This window comes from Bubalus bubalis, chromosome 20 (genome assembly GCF_019923935.1).
Source record: "Bubalus bubalis isolate 160015118507 breed Murrah chromosome 20, NDDB_SH_1, whole genome shotgun sequence".
Classification (NCBI taxonomy): Eukaryota; Metazoa; Chordata; class Mammalia; order Artiodactyla; family Bovidae; genus Bubalus; species Bubalus bubalis.
In genome coordinates this window covers 12,476,066-12,497,900 of record NC_059176.1, presented here as the reverse complement: position 1 = coordinate 12,497,900, position 21,835 = coordinate 12,476,066, and the positions used below count along the sequence as shown (strand labels likewise).

Genomic DNA, 21,835 nt, shown 5'->3' with positions numbered 1-21,835 from the left:
TGTAGTCCATACTAATTATTAAATGTTGTTAACAATCTGCCCGACTTCCCTTGTGAGGCTGGGTCCAGACACCCTTAGGACTGCTTCTCTTTCTGGGCAGTGGGAAGAACACGGGTCTTGCAGTAAAGCAGATGACAGAATTCTGAAACTAGTTGTTTCCCCATTTTGCAGGATTTTTACAAGGATTAAGTGAGGAAGTACTGGACCATTTAGTCTAGTCTGCCACCCAGAGGTATGCAACGATCCTGTCTTTCCCTTCACCCTCCAGATTCAACACATTGATACCTTGGGACCTGCTGCTTGCACTCATTTGCGCAGTCTCATTTCACTCCATTGTGCCTCAGGAGAAGGTCCCACCAGCATTCTCAGTTCGAAAACTACTCCCTACCCCTGAGCACCAGGAGGAAAGTGTCCAAGGGACTAAGTGTCCAAAGGACTAAGACTGTGCAAATTCAGTGGCTTTCAGAGTCATGCTTTTGAAACACTTTGTTCAAGTGAAATCGCTCTTGGAAACTTGGTATAAACAAAATAGGTTAAAAGGTCATTTTATTCACATTTCTTTATTTTATAAATTCATAATTGAATTGAGTTCAATCTATAATTGAATGCAACCTATTAATATGACATTCACAATAGATGCTTTGATGATACACATGAGAAATCTGGGGTTAGAGATGGCAGCTGCAAACTTACCAACCGAAGCATTGAATTCTGCCTCTTGTTTTGATGGCACAGAATCAATAAAATTCCTATTCACACAGAAAATAAAAACCACTGCTCATGATCTTCATGATCAATATAGGGCCAGACATACCTAACTGGACGTCCTTGGTGGCTCAGATGGTAAAGAATCTGCCTGCAATGCTGGAAACCCAGGTTCAATCCCTAGATCGGGAAGAAGGGAATGTTCTTGCCTGGAGAATTTCATGGACAGAGGAGCCTGGTGGGCTACAGTCCATGGGGTTGAAAAGAGTCAGACATGACTGAGTGACTAACACACACATGCACACCTAAAAACTACCTATGACGCATCATCACGTGGGACAGCTACACTGGTCCCCCTATTATCACACAAGCCGACATCTGAACAAGATCTGATTAGCATGTGCACCTGAGCCACGCCCGGATGTCCTCTCAGAGTATCACATGTGTGTAGTGATGAAACTTCTGTACAACTGTGAGTGATTAAAAAACAAATTCATGGGTGAATATAAATATATAAATGCCAGTGCTGAACTACATCCTTCTAGTCAATGACTAGAGAGACATTTAGGAGACATTACATGGGCACAGAAATGACAAAGGATTATGCTAAGAACTGCACAAACACGAGTAACTTGGCAGCACAAGATAGGTTAATGTCTATCACTGGGCATACAGACTGTTCTGCCTCCGTGTTCTGCTTGCTGCATGCAGATAGCCCTTCCTGATTTCCCAAGATTCAGGTGAAATGTCCCTCAAGTCCTGCCTGGAGGAGGGCGTCCTCCTCCTCCTCTTCAGCTGCCTCTTCATCCTTTACTAGTGTCAGTAAATCTAAGAAGCCTGCCTGCGCCGGTGTTCCGTGGACCGCTCCAGCAAGGACCTGCTCCAGGCTCACTCCAAGTCTCCTCTTTCTACCAGTTTCGGTAGTAAAGGCTCCAGCCTTAGTCCCTAAGCAATTTTCTCCCTCCTTCTGGTAAGTGGTCAGGTATTTGACCTGCAACTCCCAGAGCCTGCAGGCATTCAGGAGTTGTGATTAAAGGATTGTTTATCTGGAGGACACGAATGATACCGGATGCTGGGTCTCTGAAGCTCTCTAGCAATCGCCTTGTTTTTTCGACATCTTACATCTTTCATATCCTCATCATTTGAGTAGTATGAAATAGCCAGGATTCAAACTCTTCTTCTTCTGGCTCTGGAGGATCACTGCCTGAGAAAACTTTCAGTTTTTTGTATTTCAGGTGTTGCAGAGCAGGCTGAAGAGCCTTATGGACTGCCTGTGCCAACAAAGGGGCCCGTAGTCCTAGAATCACATCCTAGTCTAGATCAAAGGGTCGTTTCCATACGCAAGAGCTCTGGTAAACTTACCCAGTGTCACGCCCTCCCCCTCTAAGAGTTCATTTAATCTGCTTAAAAATTCACTATCTGGGTCGGGGGGCTTAATGATCACTCTACAGGCACCCCCGCCTCCGCGTATCTCCTTAGGGACCAGAGCATGACTTGTCTCCTCAGTAAGTCCTATTAAGACTACATTCCTGATCTCATCCCTCCGGGACATCCTCCCGAGGAGTCGGTACTCCCCCAAGGGGGCTACACCAGCTCGCAGATTACTGCCACATCACAGGTCTGGGCGATGCCGGCAACCAACGGCGCTTTCCGCGAGTTCACATCCATCCCCCTACACCAGTCTCCTAAGAACCTCAGCGTCATGGTGCCCCAAACAACAGATTTAAATTCCAATTTTTCCCACACCATTGACACCACCGCAATTCACAGTATTCCTCCGCGGTACTAGAGTTGTCTGGTTAACGTCCGGAGTTCCGACGGGCTGCGAGGACGAGGCAGTCAGGTCAGTTTGAAGGTGTCAGTGAATGACCCGAGACTCGAGCCCAGAGAAGGCCCGCGCACCCGCGCCTGCGGCCAGCCCCACTGCGGCAAGCAGTCACCGGAGCCTCGGATCTAGCTGTCGGTTCTGAGTCCATCGCCGGCAGCCGAGGCACCAGGGCCTGCTTGCGACGCTTCCCGGACCGCCAGGCCCAAGGAACGCGAGGGGCGGCCTCTTCACTCGATGCACACCCAAGAGGGATAGCAGAGGCGCGCCGGGGGAACAGCTGACCGCCCGACGCTGCGGGGCGGAAAAGCTGAGGGACCAGAGCCGCGAGAGAAGCAACAGGGCGAAGCTTCAAGGAGGGCTGAAGCGGGCAGGCTCGGAAGGCCGTCCACCAGAAGACGGTCTTTGCCACCACCCACGCCTCCGCAACTTTAGCCAGCCAGACAGCTGGAGCGGATTGGAGAGCGCTGGAGGAGGCGGTGCCACTGCCGGACGTCACGGGGAGGGCCGGGCCTTTCGGGGGCGGGGCATGCGCGCTTCCGGCCCGAGCCGGAAGCCCCGAGTGTGGCAGCATCCGGGACGGCGGGCAGGCGGGCCAACCCGGACAGGAGGTGAGACCCGGGACCTGCCCAGCTCTGCAGCCTCGGCCGGTGGCCGCTGCCCGGCACTGGGCTCTCGGCGCTGCAAGGCGGAGAGGCCCGGGTCTGGTGCCGCCTGCGCAGCCCTGGTCGCGGCCGGCGGTCCCTGCTGCGCGACAGGGGGCGGGGCCGGCTGCAGGGAAGGCCCAGGTGTCGGGGGAAGCCTCCCGGCTGGGCCGACCGACACAGGCTGGCGCTCGGGCAGCAGCGACGGGGGCCAGCCCCTCGCGTGACCGGCTGCAGTCACGCTGTGCTTAATCACACTTAGTCTTTGCTCCAGGCTGGCCGTGCTCACCATTCTCCCAGCCGGTGACCCTGGGGGATTTCTTTTATGGTGGCTTTTTCTCTGAAATGCCAAAGCCACCCGATTATTCAGAACTGAGTGACTCTTTAACGCTTGCCGTGGGAACAGGAAGATTTTCGGGACCACTGTAAGTGTTTAAGAGTTACTGTCTTAACTTGGGGGCTCCGACATAGGTTTGACTTGAAGAACCAAGAGTTCATGTCTGCAGCAATACTGTTAAATCAGAAAGTATCTGAACTGTTAACAGTGAAATGTTCCGTAGGAAATTAATTTAATTAGTTTAAGGGGCGGTGTGCTGGACCTGTTTAAGTCAGATATAGTGATTTATCTGTGGGCTACAATAAAAAGCATGCTCAATATATAATTAAACTTTATCATATCTATTACATAAAACGACCTGTAAGTTGTTTACATTTCTTAATAGATGTAGATTGTTATTTAAAACCTCAAATGCGTTATGGGGTATTTTAGAGCTCGTTGGGGGAAAAAAAGTACAGTACATTTGGAATAGTTGCCATGACAGCATTACTAGACCCTAACTTGTTTCTAACTGGCAGGCACAGAGCATGGAGAATGATGAATTTCCGTCAGCGGATGGGATGGATCGGAGTGGGACTGTACCTATTAGCAAGTGCAGCAGCATTTTACTACGTTTTTGAAATCAATGAGAGTTACAACAGGCTGGCCTTGGAACACATTCAACAGCACCCAGAGGAGCCCCTTGAAGGAACCACGTGGACACACTCCTTGAAAACTCGGTTGCTCTCCCTGCCTTTTTGGTTCTGGACAATTGTTTTTCTGATACCTTACTTACAGATATTTTTATTCCTTTACTCTTGTACAAGAGCTGACCCCAAAACGGTGGGCTACTGTATTATTCCCATATGCTTGGCAGTTATATGCAATCGCCACCAAGCATTTGTCAAGGCTTCTAATCAGATCAGCAGACTACAACTGATTGACACATAAAATCCGTCATCATTTTTTCCTTACAAGTACAAAACTGCCAGTATGATATGGAGCCTGATCACAAGACTGCAGTTTCTTCACAGATCTCAGGAAGTTGTGGTGGGGCAGAAGCTTTTTAAAGAATGTGGCTAGGGGGCTAACTTGATCTGAATAATGAGTTTTTAGGTAAAGACTGAGAATCAGTACTACAAAATCATGTGGATGACTTCAGATTTTGGAAGTAAAATTTTATCTGTTATTTGCATTCCTTAGAAACTTGAATAAGTACCTGGACTCATATTTTTATTTTACTGTGCAACATAGTGATAATTCAGAAAATTTTCCTTTGGGGAAAAATGAATATGAACATTTCCATTGTGCTTAATGTAAAAAGGTCCAAACATGGTCATAAAATTTAAATTTTATACAATTACTTGGCTTGCTTTAAAATTCTTCAAACTAAAACAACAGTTCATCCCATTGTAGCTAAGGCAATATGCTCGTTTGCTATCAGCTTGTGAGAAATTGGTATGAAATTATTGAGGCGATGGGTGTCTTGAGAAGCAAAATGTGATCTTCCTTTTGGTAATGCTACGGGTGCTGTTCATTAGCTAGAATTATTAATGCAATTAAAAAAAAAACTACTTGGGAAAAGACTAAATGTTTGAAAGCTGAGCAATCTAACACATAGAAAATGGAAACAAGGTGCTCAATGAAAGTAGTCCAGTCCCTGTCAGACGTGTGCTATCTAAACGACGCTCTCAAGTCACCATCCCTCTGATTTTCTTTTCTGCCTAAAGTCTAGTCTCAGGTGATAGGTTAACTGCATGAAGATGTGATCCCTGTACTGCCTCTTGCATTTGTACTCACTACCTCATGTCTGGTAACAATACAAATAACTGAAAAATGGAAAACTAGATTTTAGGAATTTTTTTTTCTTTTTTTTCTGGGTGAGATCAAGATATATTTTTATAGTTATGTCATCAATACCAATGTTTTACACTGATTTTTAATAAGAATCGTAACATTTTTTGGTGCTTCTCTTGGGCTCTATTCTAAGAGCTTTAACGTGAATCAACTCTTGTAGTCCTCCAACAGCCCTATGAGATAACAGTTATTATTATCCAGATTTTACTGATAAGGACAGTGAGCTGAAGTTGTGTAACTTGCTGAAGGTCACATAGCCAAGAAGCAAAGCCAGAGCCTAACCCTGCATCTGATGCCTTTCTTCCTAATCCCTGAGCTGTAGGGCTTCTCACAGATGACAGATGTTTCAGCACTGGGTACTGTCTGCCTAACCATGCTAATAAATGGAAAAGAACTGAAGAAAGGTTTTTCTCAATTTGTATGAGCTACTGAAAATCAAAGTCTTCAAGCAGCTTTAAGTCAGGTTTGACCAAAATGGAAGGCTGGGCATTCCATAGGAAGCTTTTACTTGAAAGATAAAGCAGGTGTCCTTGTAACTCAGGAGAGGCACAATCAGATTCTTCTCCAGTAGTCTCATTTCTCTCCTTTACTACTTCCAAAGGTCTAGTTACTGAAATGTTTTTTTGCTACAAGACACTGATACACTGAGTCTTCCAATTAAGTAACAGTTTGAAATACATGTTTTTGCAAGGGACAGGTAACCAAATCACTTGCATCTTTTGAGTACTTACTAAAAGTATGCATGGCTGCAGGCAGATTCCTGAGATATACAGATTCATGCTGCATGAGAGTTCTATGATGCAAGTATGTGTTGGTACTAGTACCCCTTTACAGAAGAGTTAAATGAGGAAGCCTGAGGCACACAGAATTAATAACTTGCTGTTGGTCACACCGCTAGTGAAGAGCCAGGATTTGAACCCAGGATATCTGGCTTCAGATCTCCAGCTATATCATTCTACTATACTGCTTATCAAAAAAAGGACATAATTTAAGAAAAGTCATTGCACAGTTTCTTGTTTTATTTATTTGATTTGTCCTGAGGCAGTGCTAGTTTGGAAGTCGTTTAAGAACATTATTTCCATCACTTTTTGTTTTACAAATGATGTAATGAAAGGTTTGTGAGTTTGCTATTTGTCTTGTAAAGTAGTAATTCCGTATTTTATTGAGGGAAACTTTCTTAGACTTAAAATTCTAGTAAGCTCTCCCACATACTGCAACTAGAGAGTAGCTCGTTTGCTGCAACTAGAGAGAAGCCCATGCAGCAACTGAAGACCCTGCACAGCCAAAAATAAAGAAATAAAGTCATTAAAACAACAACAAAAACACTACAGTTTTAAAGGGAAAAATGTGATTCCCTTAGAATTTGATTCTACTTCAAACAAAGCTTTCATAACTAAAAAGCTTTTCTTTGGGGAAGTGGAATCATCAGATAAAGTGCTCTGAAGTGACAGCACGCAGAGAAGAATCAAACCTGCATGTTTGTTCACCATGAGTTGTGTTAAAGTCTTTGTTAAAATTATCTACTGTTGATTTCCTTCTTGATGGATTTAATGTTCTCAATCTCTCTCAAACACTGGCAGAAAAGGTTACCACAATACCACGTCTCATTTTTGCATCAAATAAGTGCCATACTTTATAAGTTCTCCAATATGTTTATAATGTTCTACATAATTCTAGACCATGGTTGGGAATCATCATGCACTGATATTTTTGTTTTGGTCTAAGGCAGTGAGTGGGTCTTGAACTGTGTCTGAATATTATAATCACTCAAGAAAATAAAAAAAACTGCAAAACTCCTCATATAAACAATGCCAGGGTCTCTTCCCAGCTATCAATCCCTGGGAGAGGGGCCAAGGCAATCATGTTTTGAGAGCTCTTTAAGCAAGTCTGTTAGGGTTGAGAGTCACTGGGTTGGAGTGTTGTTTTCTTTCTTTCTTTTGGGCCAGGGGTTTTTATGCACCATGAAGCCTCATCTGTTAGTCACTGAGAGCTCTCTCTGGAACGGCGTTAACAAACATTTCATGGTAGGCTCACGCCAGCTGTTTGAATTCTGCAAATCTTTAAAAAGGTGTCTATATATTCTTTTTCAACATATTTTTTTCCCAAGGTTTAAATACACTTGTTACGAGGGGTCCTACTGAGCAGTCTTATAAACTAATATGTATGGTCCCGGGATGTCAGCCATGGAGAGAAGTCATGAAGGTCAGATGCAGAAGGTCACTGTAACTGAAGGCCAAGTTCTAGGGGGGGTCAGCCAGTAATGCAGTAGACATGATCAGTTCAGGCTGGGGGTGGTCAGGTCACAGATAAAGGAGAGGACTCCTGCTTCTTGTAGTTCTCCAGGTGTGGCCAAGGCCCAGCGCCAGGCAGGAGGAAACAGGAAGCAGGAGGTGAGCCCAGTGGCAACATCCCCGGTCCTGAGCTGCTCCTGTAGTGGTCTGGAATGGATCTGGGCGTGGGGCACTGGGAGCTGCAGGCTGGCCATGTCAGGACCCTCAGTGGCAGGGATGTCAGTGTAGACAGGACCACACCAGGTAGACTGCAGACAGCTGCCAGCCCAAGCTCACGGTGGGGAATGAGATGTCTGTATTTTCTGATTCCTATTGTCCAATTTATCCTGAATATACTTCTGTCAGGTTTTTGTCTCTGACTCTCTCAAAGTCGCTCTCTTGTCAACAGGTTGCCAGTCATTTACATATAACTAAACCCAGTGGTCAAGTCTGTCTTCAAATTACTTTGTTTGGCCATGCCATTCTTTGGGGGAATCTTGGTTCCCTAACCAGAGACTGAACCCACACCCTTGGCACTGAAAGCATGGAATCCTAACCACTGGACCACCAGGGAACTCCCCCTCAAATTACTTTTGGACACACTCCCTTGTCCTTGAAGTATTTTCTTCTGTTGGCTTCTGGAACAGTAGTGCTCAATAGAATTTTAGTGATGATGGAAATGTCCTCTATCTGTCCTGTCCCTGTCAACAGCCAGAAGCCACATGAAATGAGGCCTTGAGATGCGGCTCGTGGGACTGAGGAACTGCATTTTACATTTTAATTCAACAGCCACATGTGGCTAAATAGCCCAATTCTAGATACTTTTCTATTAGTCTTCTGCCTCACCAGCTTTTCCTATGCCCTTTGCTGGTTCCTCTTTGGGGCATCTACTCAATTTCTAAGAGATGGCATGCCCACGTTCTCTTTTCGACTACCTTGTCATCTTATCCAGGCTCATGGCTTTAAAACTCAAATTTCTTTCCTGAGCTCCAGTCTTGAATAGCTAACCACCTACCTGATATTTACTAAGGTATCTTACCAGGCACCTGCAATTTAACCTATTTAAAGATAAGCTGCTGATCTCTCCAACCACCAGAATATGCTCAAGTACCCTACAAGCCTATTATTAAACACGTGGTGAGGGATCATTTAAAAATGTTACTCTTCTCAAAAATCCTTCCATAGTTTCCCTTCTCAGAATAAAAGTCCAAGTCCTTAACGTGGCACACAAAGTTCTAAGTGGCCCCTGACTTCATCTTCTACCACCCCCTCCATCCCTTGCTCCATGCCAACCATACTGGTCTTCTTGTTGATTCTAGAACAAGCCAGAAAAACATGTTTCAGGCCCTCTGGGCTCAGTGTACCTTCTGCTTGAATGCTCAGCTCTGACCAGCTCCATCATGTTCTTTAGACCTCTGTTCAACTGTCAGCTTAGTGAGGCTGCCTCTGACCACCCTATTTAAAATCAAACATCCGCCTCCCCCGCTTTTCTCCTGAGCACTTCGCATCATATGACATGTTACACATTTTGTCAGAATCTAAATTCCATAAGGGCAGGCACTTGTCTGTTCATGTCATGCAGCCTATGCCCAGAACAGTGACTGGCACATAGTAGGTGCTTAGTAATTACTTACTACATGAATGATTTTTACTGCCACTCGACAACTCTTACTAGGCTACAAAACAATCTACTTCACTCTCCAGAGAGAAAAAAGATAAAGGTTATTGAGTGCATGGGTTTCCCTGGTGGCTCAGATGGTAAAGAACCTGCCTGCAATGCAGGAGACCCAGGTTCAATCCCTGGCTCAGGAAGATCCCCTGGAGAAGGGAATGGCTTCCCCTGCCAGTATTCTTGCTTGGAGAATTCCATGGACAGAGGAGCCTGGCAGGCTACAGTCTATGGTATCACAGAGTCGGACACTACTGTGGGACTACCACTTGCCAAACAAAAACAAAGTGCATAGCATAATGTGTCACGTGTTCTAGGTTAAGTTTGGTTATTAAGCTCTTTCAGGTTTCAGCATGTGGGGATAATCTCTTTTTAAGGCCAAGATTAAAATGAGTCTCCCAATTTAGTTTTGCCAACAATTCTTGTGATGTTGGCTATCTTGGCATTTTTCTTACTGATGCAAGAAAAACAAAGACCACATTCACAAACAAGGTTTTCAGAGTCACCACTTAGAAGTTCTTAAATTACAATCATGAAGACAATGGTTTCCTAAACCGCCAAACAAATGCAGCAAGTATCTTGACAACATCTTAAAGCTACAGAAACACCTTCAGCACTCTGGTATCAGCAGGCAATATCTTGGCCCTAAATTAAAGCACTCACTCAAACTAGTAATGGTGCCTCTAGAAGTTACTTCTATTTCCAGCAGAATTTTGGCATGAGAGTAAATTTCTATTTAAAACTGTACCTAATAGCCTTGTGCTGCTCTTAATGTGAGCTGCTACTTTTTAAAAGATATAAATAGAGGCTTACTGTCTAGCATTCACTGTTTCCTGGGCCATGTCTTTAAATAGAGCAATTCTGATCCCAAAGGTCACCTGAGAACTGGAATAGTTACAGTAATACTGGGAAATTCTTTTTATATTTTGAGAATAATGCACTCGCTAGAGGGTTACAGCTTTTTATATAGTTGTAATGGACTGTATAAATGCACCAATGCAATGGACATGAACTCTGGCAAACTCCAGGAGATGGTGAGGCACAGGGAGGCCTGGCGTGCTACAGTCCATGGGGTTGCAAAGAGTCAGACACGACTGAACAATAGAGGGTTACAGCTAGGCCCATCAGTTTTAGAAATACCTCCTCTTTTATTAAAGTTACCCTATCTCGTACTTAGCCCAGCTCTCCTAACCTCTTTAGAAACTGCATTCTACTCCCCTTCTGACATAACAGTAGTCAGATGGGAAATGTGGACATTCTTAAACCTGGATTACTTAATTTCTGGCCTGAATTATTTACACAACAACGTTTTAAACTGTTAACATGGCTCAACTGCCCTTATTTAAAAAGCACAGGGGCATATGACCCAGCAATCCCACTGCCTGGCATACACACCAAGGAAACCAGATTTCAAAGAGACACGTGTACCCCAATGTTCATCGCAGCACTGTTTACAATAGCTAGGACATGGAAGCAACCCAGATGTCCATCAGCAGATGAATGAATAAGAAAGCTGCGGTACACTATGGAGAACAGTGTGGAGATTCCTTAAAAAACTGGAAATAGAACTGCCTTATGATCCAGCAATCCCACTGCTGGGCATACACACTGAGGAAACCAGAAGGGAAAGAGACACGTGTACCCCAATGTTCATCGCAGCACTGTTTATAATAGCCAGGACATGGAAGCAACCTAGATGTCCATCAGCAGATGAATGGATAAGAAAGCTGTGGTACATATACACAATGGAGTATTACTCAGCCATTAAAAAGAATACATTTGAATCAGTTCTAATGAGGTGGATGAAACTGGAGCCTATTCTACAGAGTGAAGTAAGCCAGAAAGAAAAACACCAATACAGTATACTAACGCATATATATGGAATTTAGAAAGATGGTAACAATAACCCTGTGTACGAGACAGCAAAAGAGATACTGATGTATAGAACAGTCTTATGGACTCTGTGGGAGAGGGAGAGGGTGGGAAGATTTGGGAGAATGGCATGGAAACGTGTAAAATATCATGTATGAAACGAGTTGCCAGTCCAGGTTCGATGCACGATACTGGATGCTTGGGGCTGGTGGAGGAGGGAGGAGGGTTCAGGATGGGGAACACATGTATACCTGTGGTGGATTCATTTTGATATTTGGCAAAACTAATACAATTATGTAAAGTTTAAAAATAAAATAAAATAAAAAAAAAAAAAGAAAGCTGTGGTACATAAACACAATGGAATATTACTCAGCTATTAAAAAGAATGCATTTGAATCTGTTCTAATGAGGTGGATGAAACTGGAGTTTATTATACAGAGTGAAGTCAGAAAGAAAAACACCAATACAGTATATTAACACATATATATGGAATTTAGAAAGATGGTAACAATGACCCTATATGTGAGACAGCAGAAGAGACACAGATGTAAAGAATAGACTTTTGGACTCTGTGGGAGAAGGCGAGGGTGGGATGATTTGAGAGAATAGCATTGAAACATGTGTATTACCATATGTGAAATACATCTCCAGTCTAGGTTCAATGCCTGAGACAGGGCACTCAGGGCTGGTGTATTGGGATGACCCTGAGGGATGGAATGGGGAGGGAAGTGGGAGGGGGGTTCAGGATGGGGGACATATGTACACCCATGGCTGAGTCATGTTAATGTATGGCAAAAACCACTACAATACTGTAAAGTAATTAGCCTCCAATTAAAATAAATGAATTAAAAAAAAAAGCATGGGGGGCTTCCCTGGTGGCTCAGTGGTAAAGAATCTGTCCAGGAGACATGGATTTGATTCCTGATCTGGGAAGAGCACGCGTGCTGTGAAGCAACAAAGACTGGGAGCCACAACCAATGTACGCCGCCTAGCCTAGAGCCCACGGTCTGCACCAAGACAAACCACCGCAATGAGCAGCCCGTGTGCCACACTAGGCAGCACCCCACCCCCCATCACTGCAGCCAAAGAAACCCCACGCGGCAATGAAGACCCAGCACAACCAAAAAAAATAACAATAAAAAAACTGGATTTTTTTTAAAGCATGATTTTTCCCCCTGCTTTTGTAGAAAAATATGTAGCACATGCTTTCTTTCTTTTTTAAAAATATTTGGCTGCACTGGGTCTTCATTACTGCACAGGCTTTTCTCTAGCTGCTGCAAGCAGGGGCTACTCTTTGGTTGCAGTGCTCAGGCGTCTCACTGCAGTGGCTTCTCTTTTGCAAAGCAGGGGCTCTAGGGTGCATGGGCTTCAGTAGTTGCGGTTCTCGGGCTCGAGAGCACAGGCTCAATACTTGTGGCACATGGGATTAATTGCTCTGAGGTATGGGGGATCCTCTCAGACCAGGGATCAAACTCATGTCTCCTGCATTCGCAGGCACATTCTTTAGCACTGAGCCACCAAGAAGCCCAGCATATGCTTTTTAAAAAATGCAAAGAGAACAAGAGGATACAATGAAAAATCTCCCTCTCACTCCCAACCCCAACTCCCTCTTTCCAGATGCAGTCCGACTCTCCTTTCAGAGATACTATATGTGTATCTAGCCAGTACTCTCCACTAGAAGCATTCTACACACTGTTCTGTATCTTGCTAAGTTTTCCTTTAGCATCATATCCTGGAGATGGATCCTTAACAACACATGGTCTTTTTTTTAATGGCTGCACAGAATTATTGTACTGAAATGCTTCTACTTTAATTAACTAGGGTCTTCTGCTGATAAAACATTTAGGTTGTTTATAATCTGCTGTTCTGGAGAAGGAAATGGTAACCCACTCCAGTATTCTTGTCGGAGAAAATCCCATGGACAGAGGAGCCTGGCGGGTTACAGTCCATGGCATTGCGAGAGATGGACATGACTTATTGACTAAACCACCACTACCAATCCTGTTACCAAGAATAATGCTGCAATCAATAATCTTGTAAATATATCTGTGTATATGTATGCTATTATCCATAGGATAAATTCTATCACTGAAATTGCTGATAGAGCAATTGCTGATAGGGCCCAAGAGCACCACATCTTTAAATTTTGACAGAGTCAACTTGACTTCTAAGGAGCTTACACCAATTTACACTCTCACCACCAGCATCTTATAGATTTCACACCCTTTCCAGCTCAATATTGCATCAAAACTTTTGACCTTTCAGTCTGAAAAGTAGAAAAATGATACTGTGTTGTGGTTTTAATTTTCATTTATTTGAAGTGAAATTTCTATTGTCTTTCTGACTGGTACACGTGAGAGCTATAAAAAGCATATTAGTTTTTGGTCATTTCTGTTGAAAACACTAAATACTTTACTCTACCTTTGTCTTTTAACCTCATTTACAGAATGTTCAAAAATGTTTATCACCATATAAATACAGAGGATGAGATGGCTAACCCTAACCCTAACCCTCTTCATCACCGACTTGATGCATGTGAGTCTGAGTGAACTCCGGGAGTTGGTGATGGACAGGGAGGCCTGGGGTGCTGCGATTCATGGGGTTGCAAAGAGTCAGACACGACTGAGCAACTGAACTGAATTGAACTGAAATGTATTTATTAATCTTTTCTATCACAGTGTTTGGATTTCTTAAAGTCTTGCTTAGGTATCCTTACTCACTCTGATACTATTAAAAAAAAAACTTAGTCCATTTTCTTTTAGTACTTTTTTGAGTTTGTGTTTTTTTAAATATTATTTTATACTCTAAATCTTGAATCTACCTGAAATTATGTTCAAAGTAGTGAGAAAAGAACCCAACTTTATCACAAAACCCAACTTGTTTCTCATTTGTTATTTTACAAATATCCTCCAATTTCTATAATAATTTTACATGTTAATCTTATTATATACTTAAATATGCAAGACGAAATCACAAAATGATCATAATATAATTTCCCCAAACATGTTAATTTATTTGTAACTACCATAGTTACATAATTGCAAACTCTAGTACAGTTTTAACTCAGTGGTGCTCAGCTGCCCACCAGGGTAAGTTCAAACAGGAATTTCCTGTAATCATTTTATCACAACATAGCAGTTGAAAGTGAGTTAAAAAGCCTGTGTTTTCAAGATGTTTTGTGTATGCGCCTTACTGCAGTATGTTATCATATCTTATATGTTATCGTATCACTTACTGCAGTATGTTAGTGTATCATAAAAAATGATACACTATATTTGTAAAATGAATTAATTATATTGAGGAACAGGTGTAACTTTAATAGGCTAAATAGGATCTAGATAAAAGTACTACAAAATAAACCGAGCCACAGATGTCTCCAACCGATTGTCCCATTTGGAAGAAAACATAAACTCTATTTTCTTAAAAATACAAGTCTTCTCAATAAAAGTTTTTCAAAAATTGAGCAGCTTGAAGAAATAATTCTAATAAAGTATACTTCATAACATGAGGGAGTCAGTACAGGGGGCTAGGTTCCACAGAAAGACAATATGAGGCCTAACATCTCAGAAGCCAAGAAAGTTCTGCTGGAGGAAATGTTTGTTCAAACTTCCTAATATTGTAGCCAAGCAACAGCAACCTATTATAAAACAGTAAAAGTTCTTGTCCTTGGTCACAGAACTTTACTGGAAATATTTCTTAATGTGACACAAAAGCACTTACTTTTAGAACACACATCTATTTGTATATGCCCATGTATTTCACATTTAGAACTCCATGTTTCATATTTTAAAAGATTATCTCAGTCTAGCATCCAGATTATTTTTAGGTAGGACTGTGGGGTTGACTTTCTTGTATGAAAGTAAAGTTGCGGAACTGTTTCAGGCATTAACTGTGTCCTGTGCGTCTGTGGCTATCGTTATTACCTTTGAAAGGCAGCAGATTAGAAAACCAGCAAGGCATCTCTCTTATACTGGTTCTTCAAACTAGCCCCTCACACCTTCAAAACCTTTTTTGTCATACATGTGGCTCACTTATGAAGACAGAATTAGAATCAGAAAAAGATCCATCAGACTTATAACCCAGACCTCCAAACACCAGACCACAAGCATGAATATCTTGGTATTTCTTTTTTATAAACATATTTACTGAACAAAGGAGATAAAATGTTCAGGAGCAAAGTTCAGGTATCACTTTAAAACTATGAACTATTTTAATGTCACAGGTTTTTTTTTTAAATTATTTATTTATTTAATTTGGCTGTGCTGGGTCTTAGTTGCAGCACTCGGGATATTTAGCTGCAGCATGTGGGATCTAGTTCCCTGACCAGGGATTGAACCAGGCCCCGTGCATTGGGAGCTTGGAGTCTTAACCACTGGATCACCAGGGAAGTCCCAAGTTTTTTTAAGGAACGTATAAAGATAAAAGATTATTGTAAATCAGTAACTGACCTGAAGTTCCAATAGTAGAGACATATCACAAACTAAACAAGGTAATTTCTGACCATTTAAAACTTTTTCTAGTTGGTATTGTTTTAATTACATAAGAGTACTTGGTAGAAGCCTGATGTTCCAACTAAAACAATACTTTAAACATATAAAAAGGTGTGTAAATTCAATTTCTTTAATACCATGTACTTTGTAAGCTACAGATTTCAGAATGTGTAACTGCGAAAGTACTATGGTAATCTTTTAAAGGCTGTGTGTATAACCCAGCTCTGCCAGTAAGTTCTGTAACTCAAGGAAAATATCTAAGATTCAATTCATCTCTGAGTAAATCATATCACCTGTAAGGTTACTTCCAACTTAAAATTATGTGACTATTTGTGTCCCTGTAGTTTAGCTATCAAAATGAATCAGGAAACATTTATATGTGTAGTAAATGAAAAATACCTTAGTCCCTCTGACAAGCAGAAAAGGAATACACACACACACACATTTTAGGAATATATACATATATGTATTTAAAGGATCTGATAGTTCCTTGTTAAGCAAAATCAAAGTCTGACTACAGAATGACATGAAATATCTTAAATTATAGTCAACACAGAAGTTGCTTACCTAAAGACTTATATGTGTGTTAACATAAACAGCATTATCACCAGCATAAAAGCACACCCCAGTCTGACTCTCTTAAGGTACAAGTTAAACATTTATCTGTTGAGTGGTATCATCTCCAGAAGTCTGTATACTGAGTTCAGGTGTAGATTCAAGGTTTTCTTGGGTATCTCTCAAGGGCTCTCCTTCCCTTCAGTATTTCTCACTATTCCCATTTTCCTTCTACTTACATGGAATTGCCATTCTTAAATTTAAATCAATTAACTAATACATTTATTTGGCCGCACCAGGTCTAGTTGTGGCATGTGCAGGATCTTCATTTCGTCATGCTGGGTCTCTGGTTGTGGCATGCAAACTCTAGCTGCAGCATGCAGGATCTAGTTCCCCGACCAGGGAAGGAACCTAGGCCCCCTGCACTGGGAATGCAGAGTCTTAGCCACTTGACCACCAAGGAAGCACCTGCCATTTTTAAATTTAACACCTCATTTTCATCACTTGTTCATGTCAGTTCTTTGAAATGTTATTGTCCATAAACCTTGACATATATTTTCATAACAGAAGCAGAAGCTAAAACATGTAGACACCACACAATTTAATCCAACGGGTATTTAAAAAGTATTAAGTAAGAATTCAGTTGCCAACTTACTGGATATTATACATTATTAAATGTCTATTTTATTTCCATGATCTGAAACTGACTTCTCACCCAAGAAAAGGGATTCATTTCTATGCATTTATGTCTTTCTTTGATGAAAACAGAAGAAAAGTTTCCTCTTTGACAAAACTGTCCCAGGGGAAAAAAAACAAATGCTTTCCAAATTAGAGCACAAGTCTTCCTTAAATGTCAGTGTGTGGTAAATAAAATATGGTAGCAGTCTTTTAAATTTCATAAAAGCTAGTTAAGATGGTGTTTTTTGCCGTTTTGCAGATGGTCCATCTGATTTAGTTCTGTTATCAGTGTTATTTTCATCTTCTGAATCATCTTCATCATCACCTTTTAAAACAAATATTTGTTGTATGACAATATGTTCAGTGGTTGAAAGAAATATAGATAGCTAAAATGGTTGATAATGAGACCATTTCACTTCAGGGATTAATAAAACAATGCACATATCAAATTAGCAATATGTACAGTTAAAAAGACTGCAGGAATTATGATTAAAACCTTTCCCTTCTATCACCTTTTTTGGGAGATATAATTCATACACCATAAAATTCACTTTCAAAGTGTACAGATTATTGATTTAGATAGTCACTAGGTTATAAAACCATCATCACTAATTCTAGAATACATTTCATCTTCCAAGAAAGAAATCTCATACCAATTAGCAGTCACTTCCCCTTCCTGGGTTGGGACGATCCACTGGAGAAGGGTTAAGCTACCCACTCCAGTATTCCTGGGATTTCTTTGTGGCTCAGTTGGTAAAGAATCCAACTGCATTGCGGGAGACCTGGGTTCTATCCCTGGGTTGGGAAGATTCCCTGGAGAAGGGAAAGGGTACCCACTCCAGTATTCTGGCCTGGAGAATCCCATGAACTGTATAGTCCATGTTGTTGCAAAGAGTCGGACACAGCTGAGCGACTTTCACTTTCGCTTCCCATTCCCCTTAGCCTTTGGCAATCACTAATCTACTTTCCTCATTTAACTTATATGCAGAGTGTATCATGAGAAATGCTGGGCTGGATGAAGCACAAGCTGGAATCAAGACTGCTGGGAGAAATATCAATAACCTCAGATATGCAGATGACACCACCCTTATAGCAGAAAAAGAAGAGGCACTAAAGAGCCTCTTGATGAAGGTGAAATAGGAGAGTGAAAAAGCCGGCTTAAAACTCAACATTCAAAAATGAAGATCATAGCATCCAGTCCCATCACTCCATGACAAATAGATGAGGAAACAATGGAAAGTGAGACTTTAATTTCTTGGGCTCCAAAATCACTGCAGATGATGACTGCAGCCATGAAATTAAAAGATGCTTGTTCCTTGGAAGGAAAGCTATGACAAACCTAGACAGCATATTAAAAAGCAGAGACATCCCTTTGACAACAAAGGTCTATATAGTCAAAGCGATGGTTTTTCCAGTAGTCATGAATGGATGTAAGAGTTATAAAGAAGGCTGAGTGTCAAAGAATTGATGCTTTTCAACTGTGGTGTTGGAGAAGACTCTTGAGAGTCCCTTGGATTGCAAGATATGAAACCAGTCAATCCTAAAGGAAATCAACCCTGAATATTCATTGGAAGGACTGATGCTAGGCTCCAATACTCTGGCCACCTGATGCGAAGAGCTGACTCATTGGAAAAGACCCTGATACTGTGAAAGATAGAAGGCAGGAGGAGAAGGGGACGACAGAGGATGAGATAGTTGGGTGGCATCATCAACTCAATGGACATGAATCTGATAAAACTCCAGGAGTTGGTGATGGACAGGGAGGCCTGGCGTGCTTCGGTCCAAGGAGTCACAAAGAGTTGGACACGACTGAGCGATTGAACATCAACAAAAATCTATTTTCTTACCCCTCAGCTTTGTCTGTTCTGGACATTTCATATAAATGAATCAAAATATATGGCCTTTTGTGTCTGCCTTCTTTCACTTATGCTTTCAAAGTTCATTCACATTGTATAGCATTTATCAGTACTTTATTCCTTTTTGTTGCTGAGGAATATTCCACTGTATGGATGGATACACATTTTGTATATCCACTCATAAGATGATGGATATTTGTGTTATTTCTACTTTTTAGCTATTATCAATAATGTGGCTATGAACACATGTGCGTTTGTTTTTATGGGAACATTTTTCCAGCTGTCTTGGGAGAACTTGGAGTGGAACTAAGAATCTCTAGGACTAGAATTGTTGGGTCGAACGATAATTTTACATTTAACTTTTCTGAGGAACTATCAAAGTGTTTTCCAAAGAAGGTACCCCATTTTACGTTTCCACCAGCAACGTATGAGGGCTCCAATTTCTTCACATCCTAGTCAAAACACGTGTTACTGTTCTTTATAATTATAGCCTTCCTGGTGGGTATGACACGCTATGTTATTGTGGCTTTGATTCGCCTTTCTCTAAAAGCCAGTGATGTTCAGCATCATGTGCTTATTGGCCATTTGTATATCTTATTTGGAGCACTGTCTCTTCAAGTTTTCTGCACACCTGGCAATTGGATTGTCTTTTTTGGTCATTATGATGATTTTTTTTTCAACTGAAGTATAACTGACCCACAACACTGTTAGTACCAGGTGTACAACACCATGACTCAATATTTCTGTACATACAAAATGGTCACCATTTGTCATTTTAGTATTGCATTCTATCACTTTTGTAATATTTACATTTAAAAAACTTTGTACTTGTTAATTGAGATATGATTTATATAAGATAAAATTCATCATTTTAATCTCTATCACTTTTTTTTTTCCTGGGCTGCACCACAGGGCATGAGGAATCTTAGTTCCCCAACCAGGGATCAAACCCGTGCTTCCTGCAGTGGAAGCGTATAGTCTTAACCAGTGGACTGCCAGGGAAGTCCCTCTACCATTTTCAACAAAGGAAGTTCAAACTGAAACACTTTGGGGACTTTGTTAAACATACAAAAGCATGTCCTCTTGTATGAAGATATTACTGACCCACTATTAGCAGAAAAGGTAGAAGTTATTTTTCCAGCAAGCCATTTTTTAAATGGCTCCATCTATACTTGTCCTTATTCCAATGACAGTATTTTCAATGGTTTAGAGAGGATCTTTTGGAGCCAAGAACCAGGACTTCATGCTGATGGAAACAATCTACTGTCTGAAATTCACATAATATTCTGAGTTGGTTCCATCATATTATCTGGCACTATCAAGATGTAAACAAGATGGAAAGAAAAGGAAAGTACAGTACAGTTTAAGCTCCTCTACAGAGGAGTTGCACTTTCATGATCACAGCCTTGTCATGGTGAAGGGGCTTGCGTTATTCAATGAAGCTGCGAGCCATGCTGCACAGTGCCACCTAAGATGGATGTGTCATAGTGAAGAATTCTGATAAAACATGGTCCACTGGAGAAGGAAACGCCAATCCACTCCAGTATTCTTGCCCAGAGAACCCCATGGACAGTATGAAAAGGCAAAAAGATGACGCTTGAAGATGAGCCCCCAGGTTGGAAGGTGTCCAATATGCTACTGGGGAAGGGGGCAGTAATTGCCCTACAGAGGGCAATTACTAATAGCCCCAGAAAGAATGAAGCATCTGGGCTAAAGGGGGCATGATGCTCAGCTGTGGATGTGTCTGGTGGTGAAAGTAAAGTCTGATGTTGTAAAGAACAATATTGTATAGAAACCAGGAATGTTTGGAAGGTAAACTGGACACAGTCAAGTAGGAAATGACAAGAGTGAACATCGACATTTTAGGAATCAGGAACTAAAATGGACGGGAATGGGTGAATTTAATTCAGATGACCATTATATCTACTACTGTGGTCAAGAATCCTTTGGAAAGAAATGAAGTAGCCCTCATAGTCAACAAGAGAGTCTGAAATGCAGTACTTGGGTGCAATCTCAAAAACGACAGAATGCTCTCGGTTCGTTTCCAAGGCAAACCAGTCAACATCACAGTAATCCAAGTTGATGTCTCAACCACTGATGCTGAAGAAGCTAAAGTTGATTGGTTGTATGAAGACCTACAACTTCTAGAACTAATACCAAAAATGATGTCCTTTTCATCATAGGGGACTGGAATGTAAAAGCAGGAAGTCAAGAGATACCTGGAGAAACAGGCAAGTTTGGCCTTGGAGTACAAAATGAAGCAGGGCAAAGGTTAAAAGTACTGTCAAGAGAACATGCTAGTCGTAGCAAACATCTTTTTCCAATAACCCAAGAGATGCCTCTATACATGGACATCACTATATGGTCAATACTGAAATCAGACTGATTATGTTCTTTGCAACTTTAGATGGAGAAGCTCCACACAGTCATGATCTGGAGCTGACTGTGGCTCATATCATGAACTCCTTACTATAAAATTCATGCTTAAATGGAAGAAAGTAGAGAAAAATCACTAGGCCATTCAAGTATGACCTATATAAAATCCCTTATGATTATACAGTGGAGGTGACAAATAGATTCAAGCAATTAGATTTGCAGACAGAGTGCCTGAAGAACTATGGATGGAGGTTTGTAACACTGTGCAGTAGGCAGTGACCAAAACCATTCCAAAGTAAAAGAAAAATGCAAGAAGGTAAAGTGGTTGTCCAAGGAGGCTTTACAAAGAGCTGAGGAAAGAAGACAGGTGAAAAGCAAGGGAGAAAAAGATATACCCTTCTGAATGCAGAGTTCCAAAGAATATTAAGGAGAGATAAGAAAGCCTTCTTAATGAACAATGCAAAGAAACAGAAAATAATAGAATGGGAAAGACAGATCTCTTCAAGAAAATTGGAGACACCAAGGGAACATTTCATGCAAAGATGGGCACGATAAAAGGACAGAAATGATAAGGACCTAACAGAAGCAGAAGAGATTAAAAGGTGGCAAGACTACACAGAAGAACTATACAAGAAAAGTCTTAATGACATGAATAACTACAACGGTGTGGTCACTCACCTAGAGCTGGATATCCTGGAGTCAAGTGGACCTTAGGACTACGA

At 41.5% G+C, this 21,835-nt stretch overlaps 2 protein-coding genes across 4 annotated transcripts in view; one reads left to right on the top strand and one right to left on the bottom strand.

Annotated features, from left to right (window-relative positions):
- The window catches only part of GON7 (GON7 subunit of KEOPS complex), a 66,704-nt gene that overhangs the window by 42,630 nt on the left and 2,239 nt on the right, over positions 1–21,835 (bottom strand). Inside the window, exon 2 of one of the 2 annotated variants that reach the window (XM_006075434.4) lies at positions 16,093–17,206. The exons of the other annotated variant lie outside the window; for it this stretch is intronic. Within the exon in view, the coding sequence (XP_006075496.4) occupies positions 17,112–17,206 (95 nt within the window). The 3' untranslated portion in view covers positions 16,093–17,111. Of the gene's footprint in view, positions 1–16,092; positions 17,207–21,835 lie in introns of those variants that run through there. 2 annotated transcript variants of the gene reach the window in all.
- On the top strand, positions 3,034–4,850 carry TMEM251 (transmembrane protein 251). 2 transcript variants are annotated; one of them, XM_025271006.3, is made up of 2 exons: positions 3,034–3,141; positions 4,030–4,850. In XM_025271006.3, exon 2 carries the CDS (start codon positions 4,046–4,048, stop codon positions 4,439–4,441), a length of 396 nt encoding a protein of 131 aa, XP_025126791.2. In that variant the 5' UTR covers positions 3,034–3,141; positions 4,030–4,045; the 3' UTR covers positions 4,442–4,850. The 2 variants fall into 2 exon arrangements, with proteins under 2 accessions (XP_025126791.2, XP_006075495.2); XM_006075433.4 differs by lacking the exon at positions 3,034–3,141 and adding an exon at positions 3,148–3,599.